A 13,335-nucleotide genomic window follows, 5' to 3' on the forward strand; every position below is an offset into this window, starting at 1 on the left:
AGGAGGGGAGATAGACAGACTCCCGCATGCGACCCGACTGGGATCCACCCAGCAAACCCGTCTGGGGCTGATGTTCGAACCAACCCAGCCACTGGCTGCAGGAAGAGAAGAAGAGGAGAGGGAGAGAAAGGGGAGAGAAGCAGATGGTCGCTTCTCCAGTGTGCCCTAACTAGCAATCAAACTCGGGACTTTGGCCCTGGCTGGTTGGCTCAGTGGTAGAGCGTCGACTTGGTGTGCGGGAGTCCAGGGTTTGATTCCCGGCCGGGGCACACAGGAGAAGCACCCATCTGCTTCTCCACCCCTTCCCCTCTCCTTCCTCTCTGTCTCTATCTTCCCCTCCTGTAGTTAAGGCTCCACTGGAGCAAAGATGGTCCGGGCGCTGAGGATGGCTCTGTGGCCTCTGCTTCAGGCACTAGAATGGCTCTGGATGCAACAGAGTGACGCCCCAGAGAGGCAGAGCATCACCCCCTGGTGGGCATGCCGGGTGGATCCTGGTCGGGCTCATGTGGGAGTCTGTCTGACTGCCTCCCCCTTTCCAGCTTCGGAAAGATGAAAAACAAACAAAAAACCCGGGACTTTCGCACACCAGGCCGATGTTCTATCACTGAGCCAACCGGCTAGGGCCTGTGTAATGTCTTTGAAAGCATATTTGTATACTTACACCTATTCCAGAAGACTAGGCACTCAAGAAGTTGCTGACTCAACAATATACTCATATGTTTGACAGAATAATATGAATGTCAGTAAAAATTGAAAACTCTAGTAATAAATAAGGTTAAATGTTTAACAAGCTGAACTAAAAACCCTTTAAAAAGAGGATTTAGAAAACAATACATTGCCTGACCAGGTGGTGGCGCAGTGGATAGGAGCATTGGACTGGGATGCCGAGGACCCAGGTTCGAGACCCCGAGGTTGCCAGCTTGAGCACGCGCTCATCTGGCTTGAGCAAAATAAAAAATGCTCACCAGCTTAGACCCAAGGTCGCTGGCTCAAGCAAGGGGTTACTTGGTCTGCTGAAGGCCCACGGTCAAGGCACATATGAGAAAGCAATCAATAAACAACTAAGGTGTCGCAACGAAAAACTGATGATTGATGCTTCTCATCTCTCTCCATTCCTGTCTGTCTGTCCCTATCTATCCCTCTCTCTGACTCTCTCTCTCTGTCCCTGTAAAGAAAAAAACCCCAAAAAACAATACATCAGCCTGACCAGGAGGTAGTGCAGTGAATAGAGCACCAGACTAGGATGCAAAGGACCCAGGTTAGAAACCCCGAGGTTGCCAGTTTGAGTGCAGGCATGTCAGCTTGAGTTTGGGCACACCAGCTTGAGTGTGGGGTTGCTGGCTTTAGCATGGCATCATAGACATGAACCCATGGTCACTAGCTTGAGCCCAAAGGTCACTTTTCTTGAAGCCCAAGGTCACTGGCTTGAGCAAGGGGTCATTTGTTCCACTGTAGGATCCCTTGCCACCATCAAGGCACATATGAAAAAGCAACCATTGAACAACTAAGGTGCCACAACAAAGAACTGATGCTTCTCATTCATCTCTCTCTCCCTTCCTGTCCGTCCCTCTCTCTGATTCTCTGTCTCTGTCAAAAATAAAAAAGGCCCTGCCCAGTTGGCTCAGTGGTAGAGCATCGGCCCGGCATGCAGAAGTCCCAGGTTCAATTCCCGGCCAGGGCACACAGGAGAAGTGCCCATATGCTTCTCCACCCCTCCCCCTCTCCTTCCTCTCTGTCTCTCTCTTCCCCTCCCGCAGCCGCAGCCGAGGCTCCATTGGAGCAAAGATGGCCCGGGCGCTGGGGATGGCTCCTTGGCCTCTGCCCCAGGCAAAAAAAAAAAAAAGAAAAAAGGAAAACAATTCATCAGAATCTAGTAATATGAACCTCTGCATCAAGCTGGCCTAGGTGACAGACCCTCCCCATTTGGAAACTGAGAGAGGGTGGTGATTTTGCTGAGATAAAGGACTAGGAGAAGAGAAGGTTTAAAAGGCAATGCTGCATGATGTTTGTTAAAGCATGAGTCACTTACCTGAGTTCAAAATCTGGCACTTCCACTTATTAATATGGGAAAGATATTTAACCTGGCCAAAAATCAGTTTTGTTTTGTTTGTTTTTTTACAGAGACAGAGAGAGAGTCAGAGAGAGGGACAGAAAGACAGGAACGGAGAGATGAGAAGCATCAATCATTAGTTTTTCGTTGCGCACTGCGACACCTTAGTTGTTCATTGATTGCTTTCTCATATGTGCCTTGACCGGGGGCCTTCAGCAGACCGAGTAACCCCTTGCTCGAGTCAGAGACCTTGGGTCTCTTTTTGCTCAAACCAGATGAACTCGCGCTCAAGCTGGCAACCTTGGGGTCTTGAACCTGGGTTCTCCGCATCCCAATTCGACGCTCTATCCACTGCGCCACCGCCTGGTCAGGCAAAAATCAGTTTTTTAATCTTCAAAATGAACATAATACATCTCAAAAGATTATTTTGAAAATTAAATGAGATGACACAAGTATTCTGTATAGTGCCCAGCACACAGTAAGCCCTCATAGTAAGCCTCTAAAATTGGCAGCTCTGCCATTTCCGAGCTGCATGTTGGGCAAGTTACTTAATTCTCTAATCTTCTGTTTCTTCATCTCATGAATAAAGCTACCTTGAAAATTAAATAAGATATATATATATACACACATGCATATGCTTGATACATATTACATTCCCTCAATAAATACTGACCTATTTATTATTACATTAATCACTGAGACTCAGATCTGTGAGAAGTGATTGGATTAAGGCCTGCACCTGCGATAAGAGCTCACTGAGCGAAGTGGAAGAAACCTGGAATTCTGGAAGTGGTGAACAATGAGAAGATTAACAAGGGAGCACTAGTAAGAGAAACTCAGGTCAGACTCTGAAGTAAAAGGAAGTATTTAAAGATGTTCAGTGTTAGAAATGCTACAGAGATGACGAGCAGCACAAGGATGAAGAGGTTACTGTATTTAATAGGGCATGATGAACTCTACTTCTTTCCTAATCTATTCAGCTAGATGTTTTTTCTCTTCTTTTTTTCAAACTGCTTTCTTGGAGCAAGTATAATTGACTCTTTCAAGAAAGTGCTGAGCAGAGAGCTATTCCACCCTAAAACATAGCGTGCGGTAAAGTCAATCTAGAGCAGTGGTTCTCAACCTTTCTAATGTCGTGACCCCGCAATACAGTTCCTCATGTTGTGGTGACCCCAAACCAAAAAATAATTTTGGTGGCTACTTCATAACTGTAATTTTGCTACAGTTATGATTCGGAATGTAAATACCTGATATGCATTATGTATTTTCCGATGGTTTTAGGTGACCCCGCTGGGGTCGTGACCCACAGGTTGAGAACCGCTGATCTAGAGAATCACGCCTGAAACAACGTGGCCTCAGCTTAGATTTTACTTTTTAATGCCCTTTAATTGTACCTAGCACTTCAGCAATGCAAGAATGAACACGGAAAAAAGAAAAGTAGCAGCAAGAAGGTAGAGAAGACAGTGGTCTAAGTTCAGCGATTAGGCTCTGGCAAGAGACTTAGACGTGCGGGGCCACGGTCACCCTATCCTAGTTATCCCCTCCTGTTTCCTGCTCAAACTAAGAGTCAGGGTATCTTTACTTTGCTGTTTGACCCAGAACAAGTTACTTCCTATTCTGTTTCTTACATTGTGAGGCTCTAACAAGAAAGCAAACTCCTCAAAGTCAAGGATTATACATTAGCTTTGTATTTCTCCCCATCTTACCCCATTCAGTGCCTAGACCAGGCTCTGAGAGGGTTTTGTGACTCAATGTTACTGTCCCAAATTACAGTTGTGTAATATTCAAAGATATCTGGGAAGCTGTGTTTTGTTCAGATCTCATCATATCATCATTGTCAGCGGTTTTAGAACCCTTCTTACACTTGAGACTTCTACTGGCAGAAATGAACACTGTCTGTTCCTCACACACAGGTAAGAGCTCAATGAAGGGTACTGACTGAAGAGTGCCATGAAAAATCAGAAAAAAGAAATTTCCCCTTCAGAGTTCTAGCAGCAACCCTAGACCTTCATTTCTATTTGCACCTCAGAGCCTTTCCTAAGGCTCTGCAAGCAAGCACCGAGCCAAGCAGACTGCTTGTGGGCACGCTGGGTTGCACACACCTGTGTGGATCCGCAGGTGGTTCTTCAGATTGCCAGCTGTAGTGAACTGCTTACCACAGCTAGACTCGGGGCACATAAAGGGCTTCTCTCCATTGTGGGTCCTCATGTGCACCTTCAGCCTCTGCAGCACATAGAAACTTTTCCCACAACCTTCTGCAGGGCAGATGAAGGAGCGGTCATTTCTGGGGGAAAAAAATCACATGAGCAACAGTATTTGAAAATGCTTATTACAAGAGGACAAGTCAAAGCTCCTACTGACTCTCAAGGCAGATGGTAAATCCCAAATCTGGATATATTGAAATTAGCTGATGTGCCTGACCAGGCAGTGGTGCAGTGGATAGAGCATCGGACTGGGATGTGAAGGACCCAGGTTCGAGACCCGGAGCTTGCCAGCTTGCGTGCGGCTCATCTGGTTTGAGCAAGGCTCACCAGCTTGGATCCAAGGTTGCTGGCTAGAGCAAGGGGTTACTTAGTCTGCTGAAGGCCCATGGTCAAGGCACATATGAGAAATCAATGAACAACTGAGGAGTCGCAAAAAAAATTGATGTTTCTCATCTCTCTCCCTTCCTGTCTGTTTACCTCTATCTGTCCCTCTCTCTGCCACACACACACACACACACACACACACACAAATTAAAATTAAAAAATAAAATTAGCTAATGTCTGTTCAGATGTCCAGGCCCTTCTTCTCAAAATATGGATTTCATAGATTTAGGGTAGGGCCCAAGCTTATGCATTATTTCTTTTTCTTTTTGAGAGAGAGGGGGAGTGGGATAGGCTAGAGAGAAGAAGGGGTGAAGAGGAGGAGAGGGAGAGAGAGGGCACGAGAGAGAGGGAATGGAGGAGAGCGAGAGAGGGGGAGAGGGGAGAGGAGGAAAGAGGAGGCGAGAAAGAGAGAGAGAGAGGGAAGGAGGAAGGGGGAGAGGGAGAGATGGGGAGAGGAATCAACTTTTTGCTCCACTTAGTTGTGCACTGATTGTTTCTCACATATGCCTTGACTGGGGATTGAACTGAGGACCATGGGTTTCAAAATGGCAACCTCAGCATTCCAGGTTGACACTCTATCCACTGCACCACCACAGATCAGGCATGTTATTCTTTTTAAGTTCTCCAAGAAATTATGTTTATAATGAGATCTGAGAACTCTTGCTGCAGCTCATTTAGGTGCCAAATGTCTTATTATTTGTCAAGAACGAGGTAAATGAGACAATGCAGATCTTTCCATTAAAGAACAAAAGACAGCTTAACCACAAATGAATGGCAGCCCCTGCTTTCCTTTAATGTGTCAACTGGGGGAAGAAGTTCTCTGGAAGCATCAGTGTCCTTTGGCTTCAAGTATGGACTCTCAGACTTGCTCACCGATGAGTTTTGAGGTGGTATTTAAAATGAGCTGGCCACACAAATGTCCGGTCACAGCCTTCAACTGTACACTTGAGCTTCTTTTCCACTTGAGGAAGGGGCCCAGAATCTTTGGGTTGCCCGTCACCAGAACCAAGGTGGACACTTTCTCCTGTAAAAGAGTCACATATTTGTCATCCAGGAAAGGACTCTGCTCAGATACTTTGGTTCAAACAATAAAGCTCCTATGTTTTATTCCTAGTGGTCAATTATCAAACACCTACCTTCATCTTTCTCAACTCTCTTTGTATCCATTTAACAACAGTGAGAGTGCTGTGTATCCCCATCCCCTTATTTCAGAGAACTACCAAAACAATCATGCTTTGTTTCACACCACTAGGCCTCTTTGGCAAATGTAAAAAATGTCCAAAACGGATTCATATCAAAAAACAGAGCTAAACGTATTTTGTATTACACAGATTGGTGGGAAGGCAGGTATATACATCAATACCCAGTGTGAAATGCTACAGAAGATGACTTAAACTCCTAGGTAACAAAAACTTGTTATTTTAAGGAGAAACAGCCATTCTGGCTTAGTTCTGGGCTTATAGGAGTTAATTTCTTTTGTAGATGACATTCTTAGATTTCTATCTTCTGAAGTCAACTGGCTGACCTCTCATTCTAGAGAATAAAAACCACTTTCTAATTTCCTGTACCATTCCTCTTCAGCTATAAAATATCTAATAATGTAAAAATTCAGCAATGTTAAAATTTCTAACCACACTGTAAAATGTGAGAGATCTCTACTGAAGTTTTTTGTTCAACAGACTAAGAGAGAAGCTCATAGTGTAGTAACTCCCTTAAATTTAAATAAACCAGTTATTTAAATAAATCAGTTACTTAAAAGTTTATATAGCCTGACCAGGCGGTGGCGCAGTGGATAGAGCGTCGGACTGGGATGCGAAAGTACCCAGGTTCGAGACTCCGAGGTCGCGCGCGGGCTCATCTGGCTTGAGCAAAGAGCTCGCCAGCTTGGACCCAAGGTCGCTGGGGCAGCAGGGGGTTACTCGGTCTGCTGAAGGCCCACGGTCAAGGCGCATGTGAGAAAGCAATCAATGAACAAACTAAGAAGTCGCAATGCGCAAGGAGAAACTGATGATTGATGCTTCTCATCTCTCTCTGTTCCTGTCTGTCTGTCCCTGTCTATCTCTGCCTCTGTAAAAAAAAAAAAAAAAAGTTTATATAAATTCCAAAGTAGCAGGTACTGTTCCTTTTCTTTCATTTTCTTTCAGACAAAGTTGGATGTCAATAGAGATAAACATTCATTTAATTCTGCTAAATGCATACACTTTATCTTTCCACTTTTATCTTAGGAATAAGACTTATTTCCAAATTTCCCTCAAAAGCCAAGAGCTGGCTATATAGTTGTCCCTACTATACTCCCTGGGAGCTGGCAGGTGATCAAAGGCAGTGTCTACCCCACCTGCTGACCTCATTCTCTTCCTGCCCTACACTTTCTGCCATACCTCATCACATGCTAGTCATAAAACTAACTGCTCCAAGGTCAAAGTAAAATCTAAGATGCCTTCTGCTAGTTAATATTAAGTTTTTATTCTGTATAATTTTTGTTCAACTGAAAAAGTAATACCTGTATATAGGTAAAGTGTAAATAGCACATACCATAAAGGAAATTTCCCAACTCCAAAGCTCCCACCAATTACTTCATAATGAAAAGTCTGTAGAAACCCCTGGCTAATTCAAAAATCCTTTTTTTTTTTTTTTTTTTTTTTTTTTTTGAGAAAGAGGATGAGAAGAACCAACTCATCACTTCCACTTTAGCTATATATTTATTGCTTCTTGTATGTGCCTTCACCGTGGAGAGCCAGTGTCCTCTTGCTTAAGGCAGAGACCTTTGGGTTCAAGCTGGTGAGCTTTGGAATTGCATGGACGATTCCCCTGCTCAAAGAAAGCAGCCCCATGTTGACAATTCCGTGCTCAGAGCCATCGACCTCAGGGCTTCAAATCAGCACCTCAGCGTTCCAGGTCAACGCTTTATCCACTGGTCAGGCATAATTCAAAGGCTTTGTGAATTCAATTTTGTAGACACAATGAAAATACTGATATAACCATAGAGCATAAGATAATTCAGCAGAAAAGAGTGAGTTGCCTTATATTTGAGTCCTTATAAAATGACTCACTTAAAAGAAGTGCTCCCCTGCCCTGGCTGGGTATATTATCAGGTAGTTGTTAGATAGCAAAGTAATATATTTTGAGAGTAATAAAAACATCCACACATGAGAACAGGTGGTGGTACAATGGACAGAGTGTCAGCTGGGACCCTGAGGACCCAGGTTCGAAACCCTGAGGTCACCAACTTGAGCATGAGATCATAGACATGACCCCAAGGTCACTGCCTTGAGCAAGGGGTCACTGACTCAGCTGGAGCCCCTCAGTCAAGGAACATACAAGAAAGTAATCAATGAACAACTAAGGTGCCACAACTATGAGTTTATGCCTCATCTCTCTCCCTTATTGTTTGTCCCTGTCAGTCTATCCTTCTCTCTCACTTAAAAAAAATATATATATATATATATTTTTTTTTTTTTTTCACAGAAACAGAGAGAGAGTCAGAGAGAGGGATAGACAGGGACAGACAAACAGGAACAGAGAGATGAGAAGCATCAAATATTAGTTTTTCATTGCGCGTTGCAACACCTTAGTTGTTCATTGATTGCTTTCTCATATGTGCCTTGACCGCGGGCCTTCAGCAGACCGAGTAACCCCTTGCTCGAGCCAATGACCTTGGGCTCAAGCTGGTGAGCTCGGGGTCTCGAACCTGGGTCCTCGGCATCCCAGTCCGACGCTCTATCCACTGCACCACCGCCTGGTCAGGCAAAAAAAAAAAAAAAGATTTTATTTATTGATTTTTAGAGAGAGGAGAAAGAGAGAGAAAGAGAGGGAGGAGCAGAAACCATCAACTCTTGTTCATGCCTTGACCAGGTAAGCCCAAGGTTTCAAACTTGTGATCTCAGTATTCTAGGTCGATGCTTTAGCCACTGCACCATCACAGGTCAGGCAAAATTTTTTAATTTTTAGTTTTCATTTGCATGGTAATTAAAAAATAATCATAAACATATTCTAGGCTATCTGCATGAGCTCCAAACAACTACCTATATACTGACATAAGATTACAGTGCCTAAGCTTGATTTGTGATGCTAGTGTTGTACCTTACCTTAATAATTAGCTGTACTACCTTAACTGTCACAGGTTAATGAGAAAATACAGAGGCAAATCTAAAACTAAAGTATTATGTCATGCTACAAAAGCAAAGGTTTTGCAGTGGTTTAGGAGTGAATGAACGGAGCTATGGCCCTCAAGCTTTATTTACATGAAATATTTTTTCCATCTTTTCTCTTTTAGACTGACTGCGTGTATTTTATTTTTCAGGGACAGAGAGAGTCAGAGAGAGGGATCGATAGGGACAGGCAGACAGGAACGGAGAGAGATGAAAAGCATCAATCATTAATTTTTTGTTGTGGCACCTTAGTTGTTCATTGATTGCTTTGTCATATGTGCCTTGACCGTGGGCCTTCAGTCGACCGAGTAACTCCTTGCTTGAGCCAGCGACCTTGGGTCCAAGCTGGTGAGCTTTACTCAAACCAGATGAGCCTGTGCTCAAGCTGGTGACCCTGGGGTCTCGAACCTGGGTCCTCCACATTCCAGTTCAACACTCTATCCACTGCGCCACCGCCTGGTCAGGCTGGCCCTCAAGCTTTAACATTCATCCAAACCACCAAAAGGGCTTCCTAAAAGATAGCAAGTTTCTGATTCAGTAGGGGAGGGCCTGAGCATCTGCATTTTTAAGTAGGATCCTAGGTGATGCTCACGATTCAAGGACCATACTTTGAAAATTACTGGATGGAGAAAAGAAGCAGAGGAAGTAGTAGAGACATGCTGAACTCAAAAGAAACAGCACTAGAGGCCTCATAGCTAATTGCTAAATTGCTATGAGCAGCAATATAGTTTCAGCAAAACATCTGTCATACTGACTTTATTTTCATTGATTTTGTAGTTTGATTTCTATTATTGATAAGGCTGTTTCCATAATGGTGTAAAAGCTCTTAAGTGTAAGAAACATTACAATAGCCTGACCTGTGGTGGCGCAGTGGATAAAGCGTCGACCTGGAAATGCTGAGGTTACCGGTTCGAAACCCTGGGCTTGCCTGGTCAAGGCACATATGGGAGTTGATGCTTCCAGCTCCTCCCCCACTTCTCTCTCTCTCTCTCTGTCTCTCCCTCCCTCTCCTCTCTAAAATGAATAAATAAATAAAAAAATTAAAAAAAAAAAAAAAAAAAGAAACATTACAATAAAAAGAACTCAGGCTCTATGAAAACTTTTTCCTTCAAAAGGGGCTCTGTTCATTATTTAAAGCTGAGAACTGAGAATACTAGTTTAACTGATTCTGCACAAGAATATATCATGGCTGAGTTATTTTACAGAAAATAAGAAACAATTTAGTCTGCCCTCACCAATAAAAATAACTTGAATTGTATAGTATACAACTCAAAATATAACCATTGCATTACCAAAATCTCTGTATAGAATACTGGAAAATGTCACACGAGTCTCACCATTGCTGCTGGTTTTTGCATTCTTTGCCAGCTGTGCACGAGTAGCAGCGATCAGACTGTCATGGGCCAACTCCTGAACCCGGAGGAACCACGGAATGCTACTGTCCGTACTCTCACTGGAGAGGAAATCATTCCCTGAATCCTCTGCCTCATCTTGTACAAATACTAAGTGCTCGGCTGAAGAGCTCAGACCTGGAAGAAACAAGATATAAGGAGATATATGAAACTTAGCCATCAAGTAACCCTTTCACTGGCCCTGGCTCAGAAACCCCCAGTGTCCTGAATTAGCTAGTTCAGATTTTCACCTCCCACCTCAAGCTTCAGTTCTCAAACAAGATTAGGTTATCACCTTTCCCCTCCCATCCTACAGAGTTGTCTTCATCTTACCTCCTGTTTCAGAGGCAAAGCTGTCCTTCCTGGCAAGCAGGCTAACCCTCACCTCGAGTATCCCCAGTCTATCCTTCAACTATCCCCTCACGTCTCCTTCAGCTGTCTCCTCTCTACCAACCAGCTTACAGCTTCCCTTACAGCCTTTAAAGCCGTCCCAGCACAAGTCTCTCCCATCTTTATTTTTTTTAAAGAATACAAAGTGCCACCCTGGCCAGGTGGTTCAGTGGATAGAGCGTCAACCCTGCATGCTGGAGACTGTAGGTTCAACCCCTGGTCAGGGCACGTACCAGAGGCAATCAATGAGCGTACAACTAATTGGAACAACTAAGTGAGACAACAATTTGACGTTTCTCTCTCTCTTGCTCCTTTCTACCCCTACCTTCCTCCCCCTCAAATCAATGAAATTATTAAAAGTAAAAATAAAACAAAAAAGAAAGTGCCAAGTACTTCTCTAGCTGTCACCTTCATCTGTTCCTTTAAAGTCAACTTTCTTGAACAAGTATAACTTCTAACTTACACGTCTACCTTCTCACCTGCCATTTACTCCCCATCTCTTTAACCCCAACCGCTACCTCTTCTGCTGCAAAAACAATCCCTCTCACTAATGTACCAGACAGACACTTCTTAGACCTTGTCTCACTAGCCCATTCTGAAGTATTTGGTACCTTGTCTTGATTTAATATCTTTTCTTCTTTAAAATGTTTTCCTCCCTTGGCTTCCCCCACACCATTCACATTCTGTTTTCTTATTAAAATTATTACAGTGACACCAGTTAATAAAATTATATAGGTTTCAAGTGCACAGTTCTATAATATATTATTTGTATACTGCATTGTATGTTCACCATTCAAAGTCAAACCAACTTCTGTCACCATATACAGTATTTAATCCTGTTTACCCTTGACTACCTCCTCCCCACCCCCTTTTCCCTCTGGTAACCACCATTCTCATTCTGTTCTCTTTATCCCTCTTAGTAACTCCTTTCTATTCTGCCATTACCCTCCTAAAGGTCTGGTGTTGTATTTTTCAGGGTCTCAGATTTGCCTACTTTTCTCTTCATGTACTAGACTACTCTTGAATCAAAGAATCCTGCTCATTGTTTCAGACATTTCCTGAATGCTGATAAGCATCAAAACGACTATTTCACACCAGCCCATTCTAGAACTCTGGATTTGTTTCTAACTCTAAAGGACACCTCCTGGATGTTTCTCCCTTATCTCAGTATCAACAGGCACAAATAGGTTATCACCTATAGGAACTAACCATCCACCCTCCTCCCTGTGCTTTCTGTGTTCACTGTCTTGGTGACAGGCACCACCCATTTTCCCAGACAGGAAACTTCTGAGTCATCCTAGAGTCTGACCCCTCTCTCTCCATAGTGATCACTAGACTACATCAATTTTCCAAAATAATAAAACTTTGTTCCATTTTAGGTCCGACTGAGTTAAATATGCCCCACCACAATTTTTTTTAAGCATGAGCAGAGTTCAGAAAAATACCTGCTCTTGTTAGGTTAAGAAGAATAAAAGAAGTACTATCACTTGGCTGTAGATCTTGCAACAAGCTAGGAGACTCGGGAGTAGACAAAAACTCCGGGGACTTCTGTATAGTCTGAGCCCTCGTCTCCTCTCCGTCTGGGCCCACATTCACCTGAAGGCTTCTCAACACAGCTGAAGATGGGACCTCCTTGGAGGAGTTAGTGTGATTTGGAGTATCATCTAGTAAAAAGAAAACACCACAGCTTCATTAAAAGCACCTATCTCCAAAAAGGTCACCATTTTGATACACAGCACCTAATAGTCTTGTAATATTCTTTAGTATCTAACACCTTATAGAAACAGACAACATTTTCAAATTTGCCTTAGCAAAGAACAGAGAGATAGTTTTAAGTTCTACAGGGAGTCACCCAAAAGGTATGGGACACATGCTCCTCAGATACCTGGCAGTAACTAATAACCAACCATCCACATTTGAACTTATAAACCTTTGTCCTTTAGAGGTCAGAAATTGATACTTTTCCCTTGAAAAATAGTTACTTAATGAATACTAACTTAAGAATAGGACCGGGCCCTAACAAGATAGCTCAGTTAGTTGGAGCATCATTCTGAAGCACAAAGGTTGCTGGTTCAATCCCTGGTCAGGGTACATACAGGAACAGATTAATGTTCTCTCTCTCCCATCCTCCCTCTTTCTCTCCCTCCCTCCCTCACTAAAATTTTAAAAATGTAAAAAAAAAAAAAAAAAGTACTAAAAGAAAGAAGAGGATTGGCCCTAGCCTGGTGGCTCAATGGATAGAGCACTGTCCCTGTACACCAAAGTCACAGATTTGGCCACTGGTCAGGGCATGTATGAGAAGCAATCAAGAGTACACAACTAAATAAAACAACTAAGTAGAAAAATGAGATGCTTCCCCCCTCCTCAAATCAATGGAAAAATGAAAAAGAAAAAGAAAAAAAAAAGGATAGGATCTAAATTTTAAATTATTTTTCCTGGGAAGAGATCCCTTCAATTTCTTTTTTTTTTTTTTTTTTTTTTTTTTTTTTTTTTTTACAGAGACAGAGAGAGAGTCAGAGAGAGGGACAGATAGGGACAGACAGGAACGGAGAGAAATGAGAAGCATCAATCATTAGTTTTTCCTGGCAACACCTTAGTTGTTCATTGATTGCTTTCTCATATGTGCCTTGACCGGGGGGCTACAGCAGACCAAGTAACCCCTTGCTCAAGCCAGCGACCTTGAGTCCAAGCTGGTGAGCTTTTTCACTCAATCCAGATGAGCCCACGCTCAAACTGGCGACCTTGGGGTCTTGAACCTGGGTCCTCCA

At 43.2% G+C, this 13,335-nt stretch overlaps 1 protein-coding gene across 6 annotated transcripts in view; it reads right to left on the minus strand.

The window, feature by feature from the left end:
• Positions 1 to 13,335, minus strand: part of ZNF410 (zinc finger protein 410) — a 43,744-nt gene that overhangs the window by 12,624 nt on the left and 17,785 nt on the right. For 4 of the 6 annotated variants that reach the window (XM_066276155.1, XM_066276158.1, XM_066276153.1 and 1 more), the window contains 4 exons: positions 12,013 to 12,231; positions 10,124 to 10,315; positions 5,512 to 5,662; positions 4,153 to 4,334 (listed from right to left, as the gene is read on the minus strand). In XM_066276155.1, the coding sequence (XP_066132252.1) occupies positions 4,153 to 4,334; positions 5,512 to 5,662; positions 10,124 to 10,315; positions 12,013 to 12,231 (744 nt within the window). The remainder of the gene's footprint in view (positions 1 to 4,152; positions 4,335 to 5,511; positions 5,663 to 10,123; positions 10,316 to 12,012; positions 12,232 to 13,335) is intronic. The other 2 variants (XM_066276156.1, XM_066276159.1) reach the window with 2 other exon arrangements.

This window comes from Saccopteryx bilineata, chromosome 4, assembly GCF_036850765.1.
Source record: "Saccopteryx bilineata isolate mSacBil1 chromosome 4, mSacBil1_pri_phased_curated, whole genome shotgun sequence".
Lineage (NCBI taxonomy): Eukaryota > Metazoa > Chordata > Mammalia > Chiroptera > Emballonuridae > Saccopteryx > Saccopteryx bilineata.